Source organism: Cervus canadensis, chromosome 11, assembly GCF_019320065.1.
Source record: "Cervus canadensis isolate Bull #8, Minnesota chromosome 11, ASM1932006v1, whole genome shotgun sequence".
Lineage (NCBI taxonomy): Eukaryota > Metazoa > Chordata > Mammalia > Artiodactyla > Cervidae > Cervus > Cervus canadensis.
The window spans coordinates 5,427,836-5,450,665 of NC_057396.1; the positions used below are offsets into that span (position 1 = coordinate 5,427,836).

The 22,830-nt window shown below is 36.2% G+C and overlaps 1 protein-coding gene across 8 annotated transcripts in view; it reads right to left on the reverse strand.

The window, feature by feature from the left end:
• CEP126 (centrosomal protein 126) overlaps nucleotides 1-22,830 on the reverse strand; it is a 105,929-nt gene that overhangs the window by 64,318 nt on the left and 18,781 nt on the right. For all 8 annotated transcript variants that reach the window (XR_006272012.1, XR_006272013.1, XM_043481702.1 and 5 more), the window contains exon 3: nucleotides 210-355. Coding sequence is in view for 6 of the 8 variants with exons in the window: in XM_043481702.1 (XP_043337637.1) it covers nucleotides 210-355 (146 nt within the window). In the remaining 2 variants the exon portion in view is untranslated. The remainder of the gene's footprint in view (nucleotides 1-209; nucleotides 356-22,830) is intronic.

Consider the following 22,830-nt stretch of genomic DNA (forward strand, 5'->3'; position numbering starts at 1 on the left):
GCTTTTCAAATTTACGAACAGACCCAAAAAAATATTAATTCTTCAAAACCTATATCAAATTGCAATTTTTCATTTGGCAAAAGTCCTATTATTCAAAATGTATAGGCTGAATTTCCACTTTGTTTCTTAATTTATTTTACTGTCTACTCAAGTTGAATGTGATTACAACTTTCATTTTTGTTTTTATATTGCTCTAGAAATTAAGGCACCTGTTCTCTTCCTCTGTGAAAAAGGAATATGGGCACGCTGGAATTTTTCAGTAACCTCTTCCACCTTCTGTTTTCGTTGTTGAAGTATCTGTTCTCTGATTTGGTGTTCTCTTTCTTCTTGCTCTTTTCGTTTTTCTTCAAAAGCTCTATATTTAAAACAATGTAGACAACAGAATTAGGTAGTATATTTTAAAAAAACCTCAACATAGAAATAGTTCTAAACAATGCATTTATTATATAATAGTGTCTTCATATTTCAAACATTGAAAATAAAAAAAAAAGTTTAATTACTTAGAAAAAACAACTTTCAAGTAAAAAAAGGCCATTTGCTAACAGTTTAAATATCTTTGCAAGTAGTAATTTCAGAATCTTACCTAAGGCTTTTGCAACTAAAAGAAGGCATGTAATGAATCTCTTTCTAACTTGGGGCAGGCCTGCACACACTTCCCATTTTCAGTTTCCAAACCCTGCAGTGGAAAAAGTCTCTTCTAAAAAGCTACATTATTTTCTGTACTGTGAAGAAAATAACTGATTGGTAAAGAATAAGTCTTGCAAATTATGTAATAGCCAGGAAAATAATGTGTATTTCTCTTTTAGCCAAAAGTTTAAAATTGGCAGTCATGTTAAGTCTGAGTTGTGCTAAAAATTCAGACAATTTACATAAAAATCGTGATTCTCAACTTCTTTTGAAAACAAGAAAGACCTGACAACCCTGGACTCTTTATTCACTTATGGTTAGAAACATCTTCCCATAATTCTTACCATCCTCTATTTTTCTTTTTTTCTAAATAATTTTTAAATTATTTAAACTATGGAGGTATGATAACAGATTTACAGGAGAGTTAGGAAGTATAGAACAAGGTTACATATAATTCCTCTATATATTACAACTGTATTTTTAAGTAAATAAATTAAGATTTTTAGTTGGAGTTTCAGTATCAAACTCTCAAAAATTACTAGAATGACTATACAGAGAAGTAGGAGGATACAGTAGATCTGCAAAGCACTATGAATCAATTAAGTATAACTAAGATTTATACAATTTTCATACAAATTCTATTCAAGTTCTCATAAACTATAAACTGGGAGACACTGGAACATATATACAGGGACATAAAACAAGGTCAAAAATTTCATGGTCTAAAGGTACTGAAATCGTACAGAGTTTGTTCCCTTATCATTGTAGAATTATATTAGAAATTGTATTTGAAAATAACCCACATATTTCAAGTGCAATGTGACATTTACCAAGAAAGATCTTTGACTTAGCCATTGAAAACCTCAATAAAATTAGAAGACTGAAAAAACACAGAGGGTGATTGCAAAGATATATTTAAATGAGAAATTAGTATCAAAATGAAAAAATTAATATCAAAGATATTTTTTAAAAATCCCATGGATTTGGAAATTAAATGTCCACTCTTAAATGATGGGTGTATCTAAGAAGGCATAACAAGGAAAATTAGAAAATATGTATAATAGAATAAAAATGAAAAGAGAATTTACTAGAATGTGTTGCATGCAGCTGAAGCTGCTCAATGCAACTAAATACAATGTGGAGTCTTAAACAAGGTATGAAAACAAAAAATGGACACTAGCATAAAATTTTGTGAAATCTGAACAAAATCTGTACTTTAGTTAATAATACTGTATCACATGTTAATTTCTTGTTGTTTTATTTTGTTGTTGTTGTAGTTGTTGTTAACAACATAGTATTCTTTATATCCTCAGAACTGGATTAGAAGTTTCAAGCCTCATTCAATTTTTTTTAAATTACTAAGATAATAAATTTTCTAGACTATTAGCAGTAATACTAGATGCCAAAATACATGGAAATATATTCAAAATTTTGAGGTAATATAAATTAGAAATCTAGTATTCTATTCATACTAAGTCAAACAAGTGGGATCAAAATGTCATAAATCTTTTAGCTCAGCAAAAATTCATAAATTTTCTAAAAACATATATATCACACACTATATATATGTATACAAAAGCTTTTCTACTACCCTTGATAAAGGCCTGAGAAAGAACAAGAACAACAAAAAAAGAGATGGAGAAATTGGAAAACATACCCTAAATGAAATGGGAGCACTAAATATGAAACAGAAGAAGTGAAACAAACTAGATAAAAGTAAAAGGTCATCATATAGTCCAGTTGTTTTTAAACATGCTTTCTCATTAGAAGCATAATTGGAGCTTTGGAGAAAAAAAGCAATACCTGGGCATTTTTACCTTTCAAAAACTTCCAAGATAACTCTGATATGCATCTGGATTTTATTTTTTTATTTTTATTTTTATTTTAATTAATTAATTTATTTTTTCAGTGGGTTTTGTCATACATTGACATGAATCAGCAATAGATTTACACGTATTCCCCATCCCGATCCCCCCTCCCACCTCCCTCTCCACCCGATTCCTCTGGGTCTTCCCAGTGCACCAGGTTCGAGCACTTGTCTCATGCATCCCACCTGGGCTGGTGACCTGTTTCACCATAGATAATATACATGCTGTTCTTTCGAAACATCCCACCCTCACCTTCTCCCACAGAGTTCAAAAGTCTGTTCTGTACTTCTGTGTCTCTTTTTCTGTTTTGCATATAGGGTTATCGTTACCATCTTTCTAAATTCCATATATATGTGTTAGTATGCTGTAAGTTCTTTGTCTTTCTGGCTTACTTCACTCTGTATAATGGCTCCAGTTTCATCCATCTCATTAGAACTGATTCAAATGAATTCTTTTTAATGGCTGAGTAATATTCCATGGTGTATATGTACCACAGCTTCCTTATCCATTCATCTGCTGATGGGCATCTAGGTTGCTTCCATGTCCTGGCTATTATAAACAGTGCTGCGATGAACATTGGGGTGCACGTGTCTCTTTCAGATCTGGTTTCCTCAGTGTGTATGCCCAGAAGTGGGATTGCTGGGTCATATGGCAGTTCTATTTCCAGTTTTTTAAGAAATCTCCACACTGTTTTCCATAGCGGCTGTACTAGTTTGCATTCCCACCAACAGTGTAAGAGGGTTCCCTTTTCTCCACACCCTCTCCAGCATTTATTGCTTGTAGACTTTTGGATAGCAGCCATCCTGACTGGCGTGTAATGGTACCTCATTGTGGTTTTGATTTGCATTTCTCTAATAATGAGTGATGTTGAGCATCTTTTCATGTGTTTGTTAGCCATCTGTATGTCTTCTTTGGAGAAATGTCTGTTTAGTTCTTTGGCCCATTTTTTGATTGGGTCATTTATTTTTCTGGAATTGAGCTTCAGGAGTTGCTTGTATATTTTTGAGATTAATCCTTTGTCTGTTTCTTCATTTGCTATTATTTTCTCCCAATCTGAGGGCTGTCTTTTCACCTTACTTATAGTTTCCTTTGTAGTGCAAAAGCTTTTAAGTTTATTAGGTCCCATTTGTTTATTTTGCTTTTATTTCCAATATTCTGGGAGGTGGGTCATAGAGGATCTTGCTGTGATTTATGTCGGAGAGTGTTTTGCCTATGTTCTCCTCTAGGAGTTTTATAGTTTCTGGTCTTACATTTAGATCTTTAATCCATTTTGAGTTTATTTTTGTGTATGGTGTTAGAAAGTGTTCTAGTTTCATTCTTTTACAAGTGGTTGACCAGCTTTCCCAGCACCACTTGTTAAAGAGGTTGTCTTTTTTCCATTGTGTATCCTTGCCTCCTTTGTCAAAGATAAGGTGTCCATAAGTTCGTGGATTTATCTCTGGGCTTTCTATTCTGTTCCATTGATCTATATTTCTGTCTTTGTGCCAGTACCATACTGTCTTGATGACTGTGGCTTTGTAGTAGAGTCTGAAGTCAGGCAGGTTGATTCCTCCAGTTCCATTCTTCTTTCTCAAGATTACTTTGGCTATTCGAGGTTTTTTGTATTTCCATACAAATTGTGAAATTCTTTGGTCTAGTTCTGTGAAAAATACCGTTGGTAGCTTGATAGGGATTGCATTGAATCTATAGATTGCTTTGGGTAGAATAGCCATTTTGACAATATTGATTCTTCCAATCCATGAGCATGGTATGTTTCTCCATCTGTTTGTGTCCTCTTTGATTTCTTTCATCAGTGTTTTATAGTTTTCTATGTATAGGTCTTTTGTTTCTTTAGGTAGATATACTCCTAAGTATTTTATTCTTTTTGTTGCAATGGTGAATGGTATTGTTTCCTTAATTTCTCTTTCTGTTTTTTCATTGTTAGTGTATAGGAATGCAAGGGATTTCTGTGTGTTAATTTTATATCCTGCAACTTTACTATATTCATTGATTAGCTCTAGTAATTTTCTGGTAGAGTCTTTAGGGTTTTCTATGTAGAGGATCATGTCGTCTGCAAACAGTGAGAGTTCACTTCTTCTTTTCCTATCTGGATTCCTTTTACTTCTTTTTCTGCTCTGATTGCTGTGGCCAAAACTTCCAACACTATGTTGAATAGTAGTGGTGAGAGTGGGCACCCTTGTCTTGTTCCTGATTTCAGGGGAAATGCTTTCAATTTTTCACCATTGAGGGTGATGCTTGCTGTGGGTTTGTCATATATAGCTTTTATTATGTTGAGGTATGTTCCTTCTATTCCTGCTTTCTGGAGAGTTTTAATCATGAATGGGTGTTGAATTTTGTCAAAGGCTTTCTCTGCATCTATTGAGATAATCATATGTTTTTTATCTTTCAATTTGTTAATGTGGTGTATTACATTGATTGATTTGTGGATATTAAAGAATCCTTGCATTCCTGGGATAAAGCCCACTTGGTCATGGTGTATGATTTTTTTAATATGTTGTTGGATTCTGTTTGCTAGAATTTTGTTAAGGATTTTTGCATCTATGTTCATCAGTGATATTGGCCTGTAGTTTTCTTTTTTTGTGGCATCTTTGTCTGGTTTTGGAATTAGGGTGATGGTGGCCTCATAGAATGAGTTTGGAAGTTTACCTTCCTCTGCAATTTTCTGGAAGAGTTTGAGTAAGATAGGTGTTAGCTCTTCTCTAAATTTTTGGTAGAATTCAGCTGTGAAGCCATCTGGTCCTGGGCTTTTGTTTGCTGGTAGATTTTTGATTACAGTTTCGATTTCCTTGCTTGTGATGGGTCTGTTAAGATCTTCTATTTCTTCCTGGTTCAGTTTTGGAAGGTTATACTTTTCTAAGAATTTGTCCATTTCATCCAAGTTGTCCATTTTATTGGCATAGAGCTGCTGGTAGTAGTCTCTTATGATCCTTTGTATTTCAGTGTGCATCTGGATTTTAAAAAGGAATTTCAAGTTTTTGTGTTAAATGGTAGTTTTAGTGATAGAGAATTCTATTACTTTCTATTGACCAATCATGATCCAATGGTATTCGGCAAATAACAGTTACACAATCACAATAGTAAAAGATGTTTATCAGTTTTCACAATCAGTAGCCAGACAAAAAATAAAAGATAACTACAATGGCAAGCCATAATGGAAACATGATTAACCTAACAATATAAATAGTTATATATAATTTGGTGGGTTAAGTAGACTCATGTGGTAAGTGAAAGTTCATACATGCACATTCTTCATTTGCCCATCCAGTTTATGTCTTTTGGTTGGTGAATTTAATCCAATTACATTTAAGGTAATTATTGATATGTATGATTGACCTTATTACTATTTTCTTAATTATTTTGGGTTTATTTCTTATAGGTCTTTTCCTACTTTTGTGTTTCCTGCCTAAAGAAGTTCCTTTAGCATTTGTTGTAAAACTGGTTTGGTGGTGCTGAATTCCATTAACTTTTGCTTTTGATTTCTGGAAAGCTTTTGATTTCTCTGTCAAATCTAAATGAAAGTCTTGCTGGGTAGAGTATCCTTGGTTGTAGGTTCTTCCCTTTCATTGGCTTAAATACATCATGCCATTCCCTCTGGCTTGTAGATTTTCTGTGGAGCAACCAGTTGATAACCTTTATCATCTTTCCCTTGTCTCTTTTAATGTTTTATCTTTGTCTTTGATTTTCATCATTTTGATTACTATATGTCTTGGTGTGTTCCTACTTGGGTTCATCTTACCTGGGACTCTGCACTTCCTGGACCTGACTGACTCTTTCCATGTCAGGTAAGCTTTAAGTTATTATCTCTTCAAATATTTTCTCAGGTCTTTTCTCTCTCTCTTTTCTCCTTCTGCTAAGTCACTTTAGTTGTGTCCGACTCTGTGTGACCCCATAGACAGCAGCCCACCAGGCTTCCCCGTCCCTGGGATTCTCCAGGCAAGAACACTGGAGTGGGTTGCTATTTCCTTCTCCAATGCGTGAAAGTGAAAAGTGGAAGTGAAGTCACTCAGTCGTGTCTGACTCTTCGAGACCTCATGGACCACAGCCTACCAGGCTCCTCCATCCATGGGATTTTCCAGGCAAGAGTACTGGAGTGGGGTGCCATTGCCTTCTTCGCTTCTCCTTCTAGGACCCCCTATAATGTGAATGCTGTTTAAATACGACCCCCTATTCATGTTGTTTCTCATGTTGTCTCAGAGGTCTCTTAGGCTATCTTCACTTTTTTTTCATTCTTTTTTCTATATTCGGTTGTGCTGTAGTGATATCCACCATTCTGTCCTCCAGGTCACTTATCCGTTTTTCTGCTATTGATTTCTTCTAGTGTATCTCTGTTTGTTCTTTAGTTTTTCCAGGTCTTTGGTAAACATTTCTTGCATCTTCTCCATTGTCTTCCCAAGATCCTGGATCATCTCCACTATCATTGTTCTGAATTCTTTTTCTGGAAGGTTGCCCATTTCCACTTCATTTGGTTGTTTTTCTGGGATTTTACCTTGTCTCTTCATCTGGGACATAACCCTCTGCTTTTCATTCTGATTAACTTTCTGTAATGTGGCTTTTGTTCTAGCTGCTGTGGGATTGTGGTTCTTCTTGCTTCTTCTGTCTACCCCTGGTGGATGAGACTAAGAAGCTTGTGTAAGCATCTGATGGGAGACACTTGGGGTGCAGAAAAACCGGGTCTTGCTCTGGTGGACAGGCCCATGTTCAGTAAAACCTTAATCCAAGTATTTGCTGATGGGTGGGGTTGCGCTCCCTCTCTGTCAGTTGTTTGGCCTGAGGTGACCAGTCCTGGGGTCTACTGGCTCTACAGTAGGGGTACTGGAAACCTGCAAGAGGACTTACACTGAGAGGCAGATTCCAGGACTGCTCCTGCTGCCACCACTGCTCCTGCCCCTGGTGAGACACTGCAGACCATGCCTCCCCAGAAGGCTCTCTAACACTGGCGGGTAGGACTGGTCAGTCTCCTGTGGGGTCACTTCTTCTCTCGCCACAGAGGGGGAAAGCAGTCTTGGTGGGTCTTGATGCATGCAAGATTTTGTTTTGCCCTCCAACAGTGGAGTCTCTGTTTTCCCCAGTTGTGTGGAAGTTCTATAATCAAATCCCACTGGTCTTTAGTTCCTTGTGGATTCCCAGTCCCTTTGCTGAATCCCCAAGCTGGGAAGCCTGACATGAGGCTCCAAACCTTCACGGCAGTGAGAGAACTTCTTTGGTATTACTCTCCAGATTGTTGGTCACCCACACAACAGACACGGAATTTGATTTTATCATGTTTATGCCCCTTCTACCATCTTGCTGTAACTTCTTCTTTGTCTCTGGATGTGGGACATCTCTTTTTTTTTTTTGGTTGGTTCCAGTGTCCTCCTGTCAAAGGTTGTTCAAGAGCTAGTTGTGAGTTTGGTGCTCTTGCAGGAGGAAATGAATGAATGTCCTTCTATTTTACCATTATGAACTGGAAGCCTCCCATTCCCTATTTTTCTTATCTTTCCTATTTCATTTATTTCTGACTGTCCCTAGGCACTTGATTTTATATTCAAAGAACTAATGTCAAAAAATTAATTTTGTTCATAAAATGTGTGTGTGTGAATGTGTCAATAATATCTCCTGGGTAATGAAAAAAGTGAAGGAGCACTGGTACAACTCACTGGTAGAGAAACTGTCAAGTATCTCTTGGGAGTACATGGGGTTGGGAGGCAGTTGGCAAGAACTCTTTAAATTTTTTAATGCCATAGGTCACTATACAACCTTCCAAAGATCTCCATTGGTTGGAACTATCTGAATGACTATTATATTTATAAAAAGACCCAGAAAATTACAACTGTTAACAAGGATATGGAGAGATTGAAACCTTTATGCATTGCTGGTGGGACTGTAAAACAAGCAGCTGCTGTAGAAAATGGTATAGTGAGCCCTCAGAAAATTACATTTAATTACCATATGATTACACTTCTGGGAATATACCCCAAAGAAGTGAAATCAGGGACTCAAATATATGTTTGTATATTTATGTTCATAGTCGCATTTTTCACAATAGCCAAAAGGTGGAAGTAACTCAAGCATGCACTGACAGATGAATGGATAATCAAAACATAATATTCACGTACAATGGAATATTATGTAGTCTTAAAAATAAGGAAATTCTGACACATACTGTAATATGGATGAACCTTGAAGATATTCTGCTAAGTTAAATAAGTCAATCACAAAAGGAAAAATCTTATATAATTTCGCTTATATGCAGTACCTGGGCTTCCCAGGTGGTGCTAGTGCTAAAGAACCTGACTGCCTAATGCAGGCAGATTTAACAGATGTGGGTTGGATTCCTGGGTTGGTAAGATCCCCTGCAGGAGGGCATGGTAACCCGAGTATTCTTGCCTGGAGAATCTTATGGACAGAGGAGCCTAGTGGGCTACAGTCCATGGGGTTGCAGAGTCGGACACGACTGAAACGACTTACCATGCATACATACATATGAGGTACCTAGAGATGCATACATTTGAGGTACCTAGAGTAGTCAAATTCATAGAGACAGAAAGTGCAGTACTGGTGGCCAGGGGCTGGAGGGAGTGAGGGTATGAGAAGTTAGTATTTAATAGGCACAAAGTTTCAGTTGAGAAGGTGAAAAAGGTCTGGAGATGGATGATGGTGGCGGTTACACAACACTATGAATGTACCTAATGTCACAACTACACACTTAAAGGTCTTCCCTTGTGGCTCAACTGGTAAAGAATCCACCTTCAGTGCAGGAGACCTGGGCTGGGAAGATCCCCTGGAGAAGGGAAAGGCTACCCACTCCAGGATTCTGGCTTGGAGCATTCCATGGACTGTATAGTCCGTGGGGTCGCAAAGAGTCAGAAATGACTGAGCGACTTTCACTTTCACTATACACTTAAAAGTGGTTAAACTAGTAAATTCTATGTTATACATATTTTATCACAATAAAAAATAAGAATCCCCTCAGGTCTTTGATATGAAGGATGTTTTCTCAACCTTATGTAATGTACAAAGCAAGTGTAGCTATAAGATCCTTTGTGCAACTGCGCAACCAGATGAACACTTAAGCGTCTCCATACTGAGATATAATTTATCAGCACTGTCCATGAGAAATAAAATGTAAGTTGTATATATAATTTTACATTTTCTAGTAGCCACATTGAAAACCAGGAGAATTTCAGTATTTATTTAACTTAGTATGTCTCAAATATTTTCATTTCAACATGTATCAATGTAAAAATTATTGAAATATTTTATATCCTTTTTTGTACTAAGTGTTGCTTTATATTTAAATTTGGACTAGTTACATCTTAAGTGCTCAATGGACATATCAGACTAGCACCTATTTTAATAAACTTTTCTGGTAGGCGGTTTGGTTTTCTGAAGAAGGAAGAGCTTTCACAGTGAAGACTTAAAAAGAAGGAAGCTAGGTTAGAAACTAAGAAGGCCTATAGAAGGATTAATACAACTTCTTAAACAATTTTCCCTTAATCCATAAGGAAACACATAGTTGTCATTTAATTTTATAAAAATTTTGTTTTAAAACAGAGTTTCCTTTAATTATTCTAATACAGTGGTTCTCAACACTGGGATATTTCCCCTTCCTTGGGTGCTTACAAATTTGTGAAGGAGTTTTGATTGTCACAAAAATTAGGGTGGGTGAATGCACTCTCTGTCCTTTAATCTGGCCAATGTGAAGCTTACTCTAGACAAAACTATATATCTGAGAGGTGGCTTGAGAAATCCATGGCTGTCCAGATGCTTAAGGGAATTTGTCAAATAAAAAAAATTTTTTTTTCTATAATTCAAATATGTAAATTGGTTCATTAATAGCTTATATCTGAATCATCAGGTAAGACACTAAACATTTACTTGGCATAGTAGACACAAAAACAGGGAAACAAGTTATTTGTTGTTTAGAAGCTTAAAACAGGAAAAATTATAACCACTTTACTGTTACTGAAAAGACAAAAGATTCTGAAAAGATTCTAGTAAGCAAGGAATAATAATTGCAAATTTGTTATATATTATTTCATGGCAAATAAATGGGGAAACAATGGAAACAGTGACAGACTATTTTCTTGGGCTTCAAAATCACTGCAGATGGTGACTGCAGCCATGAAATTAAAAGACACTTGCTTCTTGGAAGAAAAGCTATGACCAACCTAGATAGCATATTAAAAAGCAGAGACATTACTTTACCAACAAAGGTCTGTCTAGTCAAAGCTATGATTTTTCTAGTAGTCAAGTATGGATGTGAGAGTTGGACCATAAAGAAAGCTGAGTGCTAAAGAATTGACGCTATGAACTTTGGTGTTGGAGAAGACTCTTCAGAGGCCCTTGGACTGCAAGAAGATCAAACCTATCCTTCCGAAAGGAAATCAGTCCTGAATATTCCTTGGAAGGACTGATGCTGAAGCTGAAACCCCAATACTTTGGCCACCTGATACGAAGAACTGACTCATTAGAAAAGACCCTGATGCTGAGGAAGATTGAAGGCAGGAGGAGAAAAGGATGACAGAGGATAAGATGGTTGGATGGCATCACCAACTTGATGGACATGAGTTTGAGCAAGCTCTGGGAGTTGGTGATGAACAGGGAAGCCTGGCGTGCTGCAGTCCACAGGGTCACAAAGAATCAGATACGACTGAGTGACTGAACTGAACTGATCCATTATTACTCTTGTAAGAGAGTGAAAATATAATCGATGTTTACACTGGCTTTATATTAGTAGATTGTTATTGTTTAGTCACTAAGTCATGTCTGACTTCCACCCAGGCTCCTCTGTCCATGGGATTTCCAAAGCAAGAATACTAGAGTGGGTTGCTATTTCCTTCTCTGGGGATCTTCCTGACCCAAGGATTAAACCTATGTCTCCTGCATTGGCAAGAGGGTTCTTTACTACTGAGTCACCAAGGAAGCCCTTGTATTAGTAGATACAGACTAGCAAATGTATGAGAACTTTTTATAGCTTGAATACTTAAAGGGAAATAAAAACGTACTGAGGAGAGAAATAAAAGTTATTTTAAAAAAGAAGTAAGTGGAAATTTGGGGGCTGAAAAGTACAATATCTGGAAGGAAAATTTCCCCTAGTAGGCTTAGTAGCAGATTACTGATAGCACAAGAGTCAGTAAACTTGAGGACTAATTAGAAATCATCTAGTCTGAACAACAGCACAGATGAGAGGGCAAAAGAATGAGTAACAGCTTTAGTTACCTGTGGGTCACCAAATGGTAAGTGGTCATTATTCTGTGTCTGTAGTACAATATATGTATAACTGGAGTCCCAGAAATAGAAGGGAAAGAGAATAAGATAGAAAATGTCTGAAAAACTATGGCCTGAAATTTTCCAAATTTGGTGAAAAACATTAAATTACAGATAAGAGCAGCTCAGTGAACTCCTATAAAGATATATATCAAACCACAGACCTAGGTAATTTAAGTCAAGCTAATGAAAACCAAACATAAAATATTAAAAGTAGTTACAGGAAAAAACATATACTACATATACAGGAATAAAATAGGAATGACAGCTAACGTTTCATGAGAATGACAGCTAACTTCTCCATGAGAAACATGGAGGTCAGAAGACAAGAGAGTGGCCTTTTTATAGTGCTAAAGAAAATAGCTGTTAACTCAGAACTGTGGATTCACTGCAACTATCTTTTAAAACTGAAAGTAAAATAAAGTTATCTTCAGATAAACAAAAGCTGAGAGTATTGCCAGATGTCCTGTACTACAAGAAATGCCAAAGGAAGTTCTTCAGGCTAAAGGGAAATTACACCAGATGGAAACATGGATCTAGCAAAGGAATGAAGAACACTGAAAACAATAAATATGTAGGTAAATGGAAAAGGGTATATTAATTCTCTCTTCCTTAACTGTTAAAAAGACAACTGGAGGTTTAATTAAAAAAATACAATATTGTATTGTGGGTTTATAATATGTATAGGTATAAAAGAAATGACAAAAATAGCACAAACGATGCCAGGGAGGTGGGTAAACATAATTAAAATGTTGAGATCCTTATATTTTATGTGAAATGATCTAATATTGACTATAAACAGTTACAAATAAATATTGCAATTCCAAGAGCCACTGAAAAAAGGAAAACTGAAAAAAAGAAACTTTTTTTTTTTTTCTAAGTCAAAGGAAGACAGGACGGAGGAAAACAAAAACAATAGAAAAAATAAAGAATTAATAGAAAACAAAGTTAAATTATAGACCAAAATTAAACCATTTCAATAATTATTAATTGTAAATGAACTAAACACTCCATTTAAAAAGCAGAGTCTTGGTTTTGGGAGATAATTCTCTATGAATATTTCATGTTTCTACACAGTTCAGGTCCTCTTTGAAGGCATTTACAGCCTAGTTAAAAATGTTTGTATAAGGAGACATTCCAGGATAGTAAAGCTTAGAAAGGTCTTTCTTCCTGGAGACAATCTGGGGTAGTAAAGATAGAGATCTCTACTTGTTTACATTCCAGAGTAAAGATAAGATGTTTCTCTCTCTGGAGGGGAGGATGGGCATTAGACTTGCCCAATTCTGTGCTTCCTACTCTGTAATGAATCCTACCGCATATGTAACTGCTGTGGCCTTCACTGCATTGCCCTTTGGGGCCTGGAGGTTGGGAATTGACCCAAGATATTCTTTGGCTATTGCTTTTCCTATGGAAAGTCTATCTTCGAATTAGGGGGGTTATGTTTTTCTTTTAGCCCACCACAACATATGTGAAATTGTGTTAGCTCAATCAATAGCTTGCAAGCTGATTAAAAATCTCAAACCTTTCATAGTTATTCACAGTTTATAACTGAAACACTTGCTAGATTGGTTATAAAGCAAAATCCAAGAGGACCACTGCAAATACAGATAGGATGAAAGCCAAAGGATGAAAAACCATGGAAAAAAAAAAATATATATATATATAATATATTAATACCAGATGAAGTAGGCCTTAAGACAGGAGTATTACAAGAGATGAAAAACAACATTTCATAATGAGAGAAGGGTCAGTTTATCAGAAAAACATAACAATCATAAATATGTATGCACTTAAATAACAGATCATCAAGATACATCACACAAACAGAACTAAAGAGAGGAACTGATAAATCCACAATCATAGTTGCATATTGTAACATCCCACTATTAATAACTGATAGAACAACCAAATAAATAATTCCAGTAAGAATATAGAAGATTTGAAGGACACTATCAATTACTTTGACCTTGTTATTTATAGAACTGTTTATAACCAACTGTTTTAGATACAACATATACATTCTTTCAAGTACACCATAAGAAATCTTAGGTAGGGCCATAACATATATACCAATGAATCTCATAAAATTTAAATCCTACAGAACACATTCTCTGACCAAAAAATTAGAAATCAATTATGATATCTAAGAAAGATCCAAATAACTGGAAATTAAAAACCACCATAGCAATATATTCCTAGATAAGCCACAGGTCAAAGAAGAAATCAAAAGAAAACTTTTTAAACTACCTGAAAATGCAAATATAGCATATCAAACCTGTTAAATGTAGTTATAAGATTGTTAAGAGGGAAATAGCCTTAAAAGCCTATATTAGAAAAACAGAATGTTTTAAAATCAATAATTTAATTTCTATTTTAAGAAGTTAGAAGTAGAACAAATTTATTCTAAAGAAAGGAATAAACAAAAATCAGAAAAGAAACCAATGAAATACTAAACAAAAAATAGAGACCACATAGACTAATATTGCTTCTGAAAATCTAAATAAAATTGATAAACTCCTATCAAAAGTGATGAAGAAAAAAAAAGCAAACAAAAATGATCAATATCATGAATGAAAGATCACTACAAATACCCCAGGCATTTAAAAAATAGGAAAGCATTATGAACAATTTTATGCTAGTAAATTGAACAACTTAGATTAAATGGACTAACTTCTTAAAAGAAATGTTAGCAAAACTGCTATAGAAGAAAAATAAAATATGAAAAATTCTCCTCCTATAATGCTACAATAATCAAGGCAGTGTGGTATTGGTATGGAATATATAGACCAGTAGAATAGAATATGCAACACAGAAGCAGACCTTCCCATACACGATTCATTGATTTTTGAAAAAAGAGGCCAGGGCCACTAAACTAAAAAAGAAAACAATTCCAACAAATGGTGCCAGAGCAACTAGATACACTTAAAGGAAAAAACCACCTCAACCTTTATATCATACTACACACAAACTGAGATGAATGATAAACCTAAACTAAAAAGCTAAAACTATAAATGTTTTAGAAAAAACCAAGAAGGCTATGCTCATAACCCTGGAGTAGACAAAAATGTCTTACAGAGGACACAAAAAGAACTATCCATAGAACAAAAAACTGATAAACTGTTCTTTATTAAAACTTAAAACTGCTTTTAGAAAGATTTCATTAAGTAAATGAAAAGGCAAGCCACCAATTGGAAGAAAATACTTACAATACATATCTCTGACAAAGAAACTGTATCCTCCAGAATACATAAAAAAATCTTACAATGACAAGAAGATGAAAATCCAATTAAAAAATGAACAAAGTATTAGAACAGGGACTTCACAAAAACTATACAGGAATGACTAATCAGGGAATTGCAAAATAAAACCATTTAAAGTCTATTATATGGCTAAATGTGAAAAGGTTGAATCGGAAGGTTAAAAAGCTACTGGGGCTCATGTACATCGGTAGTGGGTATGTAAAATGATTAGCCCTTTTGGAAAACTGTTTGACAGCTTCATACACCGATAAACACACATATAGCCTAAGACCCAGCAATTCTACTTTTAGGTATTTACTTGGGAGAAATGAAACACACACCCACAAAAACAATTTCTTATCAATTCTTGCATGTTTTACCACTTCAGCTTGAATTATCACAGTCAGTACCATTATTAATAGTCCTAAATTAGAACAACTTCATGTCCATCAATGGGAAAATGGATAAACAAAGTATGATATATTCTTACAATGCAATGCCACTCAACAATAAAAAAGAATGACCTACTGATACATGTATATATACATATATGTATATATATATATAATGATGAGGATGACTTTCAACATTAAGAAAAAGAAGCCAGAAACAAAAGTACAATAACAGGCAAAATGAATTCTGATTATAGAAATCAGAACAGTGGTTGTTATAAGGGTAGAAATTAACTACAAGGGATTTGGAGGTATTAGTATATGCAAGGGAATGATAATGATAGATCACTTTATTCAGTTTGAATAAAAGCGAGGATACAAGGGATGGAATGAACAGGGGCTTCTCAAGTGGCTCAGTGGTAAAGAAACTGCTTCCCAGGTAGTGTTAGTGGTAAAGAACCTGCCTGCCAATTCAGGAAACAGGAGAGACATGGTTTCATCCCTGGGTCAGGAAGATCCCCTAGAGGAGGGCAAGGCAACCCATTCCACTGTTCTTGCCATGGACATAAGAGCCTGGAGGGCTACAGTCCACGGGGTCACAGAGTTGGACATGGCTGAAGCAACTTAACACGCATGCATGCAGGAGACGCAAAGACGTGGGTTCAATCCCTGGGTAGGGAAGATCCCCTGGAGAAGAACCTGGAAACCCACTCCAGTATTCTTGCGTGGCAAATTCCATGGATAGAGAAGCCTGTGGGCTACTGTCTATGGGGTTGCAAAGAGTCAGACATGACTGAGTACACAATGAACAGAAAAACGGTGATAAGACAAGTGGACTGGGGTAGGGTCTTAGAATTGCTGAATTCAGAGTACTAGGAGGAAGTGATAAGGAAAGATAGGAGGTATAGAGATTGAAATGCTTGAAATTTAGGTTTAGGAGGTAGAGAAGCAATTGGTAACAGCTGAGGTCAATGAGAGGGTGAAGTTCAAGAAAATAACAGGCCATCAGGTTGGATGGATGGTTTAGGCAAATATTGAAATTACAAAGAACAATCACTAGAAGAGTGGTAGGGAGACAAAAAGAGCCAGGTGCTAAAACTTTCAGGGATGACATAGAGGATCTATAGATAACCACAATCAGAGTGGCAAGCAACACAGTTTGACTGGATGTGCTTCAAAAGAGCTGGAGGATTTTAAAGAAAACAGACAGGTTAGGAGTGATAATGAGGGGCAACAATGATTCCTCATACTCCATCCTTTATACCTATCAAATATCTACTAGTTTCTTTTACCTTTCTACAATATCACCTTCTATTTTCCTCTCACATACTTCATCATAGAGAAAAACAGAAGCTGTTAAGCAGAGAACTTGTTACACACCTAAAAATTTACTTTTATCCATACTAATCTAAATTTGAGGTTCTAGGAATAGTTTCTAATACAATCACATCTTCACCTGTTTTAAGCCTTCATTTTGCTTTGGAGGGGATGAACGTTTTCCACATTTACTGTGTTCTGAAAGGCACTCTGCACCTGGGTAAGAGTTTATATAGCTGACCTTTGTATTCTGGACAGGGGATACAATCTGGATTCTAGGGACTGATTTAAAGAGGAAGTTTGGGTGAAGACTGCTGGGAAAGAAAAGTTCATTACTACACATAAGGCAACCTGTGAAAATGACATAATAATAATAATCATTTATTCCAGGTGCTACTATGGTCAGGCATTGTATATGACAGGTATTTTATGTGTATTATCTTGCTTTATCTCACAACAGTTCCCTGAGTTAAGTATTTTACAGATGAAAAAATTCAGTCTTTGAAAGGTTAAGTACTTTTTTCTAAGGTCACATTAATCACTAAGTGAAAGAACTGGTAGTCTAAACTAGGAAGTCTGGTTTTAGCTGGTTGTAACAGCCTTTTTGGGGTAATTTTTCTCTCTTTTTCTAAAGCATTTCTGTCTCTGACATCACGTGTAACAAAACTGGCTTCCCAAAGAACACTAAGCTTGATTTTCTTATAGTATTTGTCCACTAACCTGTAACAATCTCTTCAGTTTTCTGTATTACTTGTTAGACTCTCAGTATATTAAGAAGGACAGCTGGGTCAGCACACAGCATCCTGCTTGGAATATTCATTGTTGAATCAAAGAATTAATCGCATAGGAACTGTCTCTTCCCCATCATATTCAGTTCTTTGAGTACAGGGACTGAAAACTTAATTTCTAGAATTCCTGGAATTTTGGTATTTCTGGAATACCAAAGCCTTGCACTTGGTGGACGCTCAATAAATAATTGTTGAACAATGTCTGACCACATGTTAACATCAATAGATCAGTGCACATTTAAAAGCAGTTATTTATTATTTTAACTTAATAATTTATCTGCTGGGGTAAGTAAAACAGATATGGTCTATGTAATTATTTATAATCTACTGAGGCAATCTATTCAAGTAAACAAAGAGTTCCTAATTGTCATAGTGCTCTGAAGTAAAGAAACTTTAGTCCATGATAGGGAACCAAGGGAACTCCTTTTAAATAAAGTAAACAGGGAACATTTCTCTGGAGACATGACATTTAAGATACAATTTTCAGAATAAGAAGGCCAGTCATGAAAAGAATGAGGGGGAAGGAGATGCTTTAGGCTGAAAAAATAGCATGCAAAGGTTCTGAGCTGAGTAAAAGAAAAAAATTAGCAGTTTTCAGATTGAGAAAATATTGAGAAAATAACACCAGTTCAGCAATTTGGCAATGAGGAATGATGGATTTCCAAAGCTAGGAAGTGATTATTTTCCATGCTATAATCAGAAAGTCATTTTGATAGCAAACTACTATCACTATAATTTTATAATGTTCCACAGTGGCTCTGTTCTCTGGGATAAAATGCATAAAGATAGCAAAAAATAATTTCACACAGCACTTTCTTGTATCATAGGAAATATGGACTGTGATAGACCAAATCAAATTAAACAAAGGGATGGAACGTGATTAAAAAGCAGATGTTTCCACTCCCAAACTCAGTAACAGGCTCAATAAAATAAAGTCTTACTTAAAAACTTTGCTTATTAAAAAAGTGATGATTAATGTAGTTCCTTCCTAGTCACTTGATGAGTAGTTACTGATTTTCTTTTATGTTAATATATGTCAGGCACTGTGGTAAGGACTGTGGGAATAAAAGGATCTGGGGATAAAAATGAGCAGATGAATGGATAAGGAAGCTGTGGTACATATACACCATGGAATATTACTCAGCCGTCAAAAAGAATTCATTTGAACCAGTCCTAATGAGATGGATGAAACTGGAGCCCCTTATACAGAGTGAAGTAAGCCAGAAAGATAAAGAACATTACAGCATACTAACACATATATATGGAATTTAGAAAGATGGTAACGATAACCCTATATGCAAAACAGAAAAGAGACACAGAAATACAGAACAGACTTTTGAACTCTGTGGGAGAAGGTGAGGGTGGGATGTTTCAAAAGAACAGCATGTATACTATCTATGGTGAAACAGATCACCAGCCCAGGTGGGATGCATGAGACAAGTGCTCGGGCCTGGTACACTGGGAAGACCCAGAGGAATCGGGTGGAGAGGGAGGTGGGAGGGGGGTTCGGGATGGGGAATAAGTGTAAATCTATGGCTGATTCATATCAATGTATGACAAAACCCACTGAAATGTTGTGAAGTAATTAGCCTCCAACTAATAAAAAAATTAAAAAAAAAAAAAATGAGAGACAGCTTCTCTGACATTGCAGAATTCAGCACTGGAAGGGTATGTTGCTGCCTCCCATTTACCATGGAATTACACTTTTTCACAGAAGAAACATGGTCTTCTTTGGCAATGTAAAAATAAATTTTTTTGATAAATAAAAATCGTATGTATTAAAGGTTTACAACATGATGTTTTGGTATATATGTACACACTGTGAAATGATTACAACAGTCAAACTAATTAACACACCCATCACCTCTGATTACTTTGTGTGATAACTTGGGCTCTATTCTCTTAGCAAATTTCTGGCATATAATACATTATTATTTTTTATAATACATTATTATTAACTACAGTCACCAGGCTGTACATTTGGTTTACAAACTTATTCACCTTATAACTGAAAGTTTGTACTCTTTGATCAATCTCTCTCCTTTTATCCCACATCCTCCCCACCAGCCTCTGGAAACCATAATTCCACTTTGTTACCATGAGTTCAATTTTGTTGTTAGAGTCTACATATAAGTGTAAGTGAAAGATCATGCAATATTTGTCTTTCTGTATCTAGCTTATTTCACTTAGTATAATGTCCGCTAGGTTCATTCATGTTGTCACAAATAATAGGATTTCCTTCTTTTTTTAAGGTTGAGTAGCAATCCATGGTGTTGAATTACTTACTTATTTTTTACTTAAAAATTTTTTGTTTTGTATTTGAGTATAGCTGAATAACAATGTTGCGATATTTTCAGGTGGATAGCAACAGGATTCAGCCATACATAAACATGTATTCTTTCTTCCCCAAATTCCCCTTCCATCCAGTCTGCCACATGACATTGAGCAGAGTTCTTTGTGCTATACAGTAGGACCTTGTTGGTTATCTGTTTTAAATATAGTAGTGTGTACATGTCGATGCCAAACTCCCTAACTATTCCCTCCTCCCATCCTTCCCCCTGGCAACCATAAGTTTATTCTCTAAGTCTATAAAGATATACCCATTTGATGCAGAGTTCCAAAGAATAGCAAGGAAAGATAAGAAAGCCTTCCTCAGTGATCTATACAAAGAAATAGAAGAAAACAATAGAATGGGAAAAACTATAGAGATCTCTTCAAGAAAATCACAGACACCAAGGGAACATTTCATGCAAAGATGGGCACAATAAAGGACAGAAATGGTATGGACTAACAGAAGCAGAAGATATTAAGAAGATGTGGCAAGAACACACAGAAGAACTATACAGAAAAGATCTTCATGACCCAGATAATCACGATGGTGATTACTCCAGACATCCTGGAATGCAAAGTCAAGTGGGCCTTAGAAAGCATCACTATGAACAAAGTAAGTGGAAGTGATGGAATTCCAGTTGAGCTATTTCAAATCCTAAAAGATGACGCTGTGACAGTGCTGCACTCAATATGCCAGCAAATTTGGAAAACTCAGCAGTGGCCACAGGACTGGAAAAGGTCAGTTTTCATTCCAATCCCAAAGAAAGGCAATGCCAAAGAATGCTCAAACTACTGCACAACTGCACTCATCTCACACACTAGTAAAGTAATGCTCAAAATTCTCCAAGCCAGGCTTCAACAGTATGTGACCGTGAACTTCCAGATGTTCAAGCTGGATTTAGAAAAGGCAGAGGAACAAGAAATCAAATTGCCAACATCTGCTGGATCATTGAAAAAGCAAGAGAGTTCCAGAAAAACATCTACTTTGGTTTTATTGACTATGGCAAAGCCTTTGACTGTGTGGATCACAACAAACTGTGGACAATTCTGAAAGAGATGGGAATACCAGACCACGTGAACTGCCTCCTGAGAAATCTGTATGCAGGTCAAGAAGCAACAGTTAGAACTGGACATGGAAGAACAGACTGGTTCCAAGTTGGGAAAGGAGTACTTTAAGGCTGTATATTGTCACCCTGCTTATTTAACTTATATGCAGAGTACATCATGAGAAACGCTGGGCTGGATGAAGCACAAGCTGGAATCAAGATTGCCGGCAGAAATATCAATAACCTCAGATATGCAGACACCACCCTTATGGCAGAAAGTGAAGAAGAACTAAAGAGCCTCTTGATGAACGTGAAAGAGCAGAGTGAAAAAGTTGGCTTAAAGCTCAACATTCAGAAAACTAAGATCATGGCATCTGGGCCCATCACTTCATGGCAAATAGACGGGGAAACAGTGGAAACAATGACAGACTTTATTTTCTTGGGCTCCAAAACCACTGCAGATGGTGATGGCAGCCATGAATTAAAAGATGCTTGCTCCCTGGAATAAAAGTTATGACCAAGCTAGATAGCATATTAAAAAGTAGAAACATTCCTTTGCCAACAAAGGTCCGTCTAGTCAAAGCTATGGTTTTTTCCAGTAGTCATGTATGGATGTGAGAATTAGACTATAAAGAAAGCTGAGCGCTGAAGAATTGATGCTTTTGAACTTCGGTGTTGGAGAAGACTCTTGAGAGTCCCTTGGACTGCATAAGATACAGTCAGCCCATCTTAAAGGAGATCAGTCCTGGATATTCATTGGAAGGACTGATGTTGAAGTTGAAACTCCAATACTTTGGTCACCTGATGCGAAGAGCTGACTCGTTGGAAAAGACCCTGATGCTGGGAAAGATTGAGGGCAGGAGGAGAAGGGTATGACAGAGGATGAGATGGTTGGATGGCATCACCAACTCAATGGACATGAGTTTGAATAAACTCCGGAAGCTGGTGATGGACAGGGAGGCCTGGCGTGCTGTAGTCCAAGGGGTCAGAAAGAGTTGGACACAACTGAGTGATTGAACTGAACTGATGATTCCATTTGTTTTTTAAATAAGTTCATTTTTATCATTTCTTTTTAGATCATGCATATAAGGGATTTCATATATGTCTCCTTCTCTGTTTGACTTCACTCAGTATGACAATCTCTAGGTCTATCCATGTTGTGGCAAATGGCACCATTTCATCCTTTTTAATTGCTGAGTAATATTCGACACCACGTCTTCTTATCCATTCTTCTGTTGGTGAACATTGAGGTTGCTTCCATGTCTTGGCTATTGTAAACAGTGCTGCAACTCTTTGACATAAATCTCAGCAATATCTTTTTCAATCTCTCACCTAGAATACTACAAGTAAAAACAAAAATAAACAAGTGGGACCTACTTAAATTCAAAGGTTTCTGGTCAGCAAAGGAAACAATAAAGAAAGTGAAAAGGCAACCCAGAGATTAGGAGAAAATATTTGCAAGTGATGTGACAGACAAGGGATTAGTCTCCCAAATCTACAAATAGCTCATGAGGTTTAACATCATCAAAACAAACAATCCAGTCAAAAAAATGGGCATAAGACCTAAACAGACATTCCTCCAAAGAAGACATACAGATGGCCAAAAGGCATGTGAAAAGATGCTCAACATCACTAATAATCAGAGAAATACAAATCTGTACTGCAATGAGATACCACCAGTCAGAAAGACTATCATCAGAAAAAGAACCAAAAAACCCACAAACAATAAATGCTGGAGAGGGTGTGGAGAGATGGGAATCCTTCTACACTTGGGGTTGTAATATAAGTTGGTATAGTTACTATGGAGAACAAATTCCTTAAAAAACTAAAAACAGAGTTACCATGTGACCCTGCAATCCCATTCCTGGGCATATATACAGAAAAAACATGGTCTGAAAGGATACATGCACCCCAATATTCATTGCTGTTTACAATAGCCAAGACATGGATCCATGGTATTTATATTCCACTTT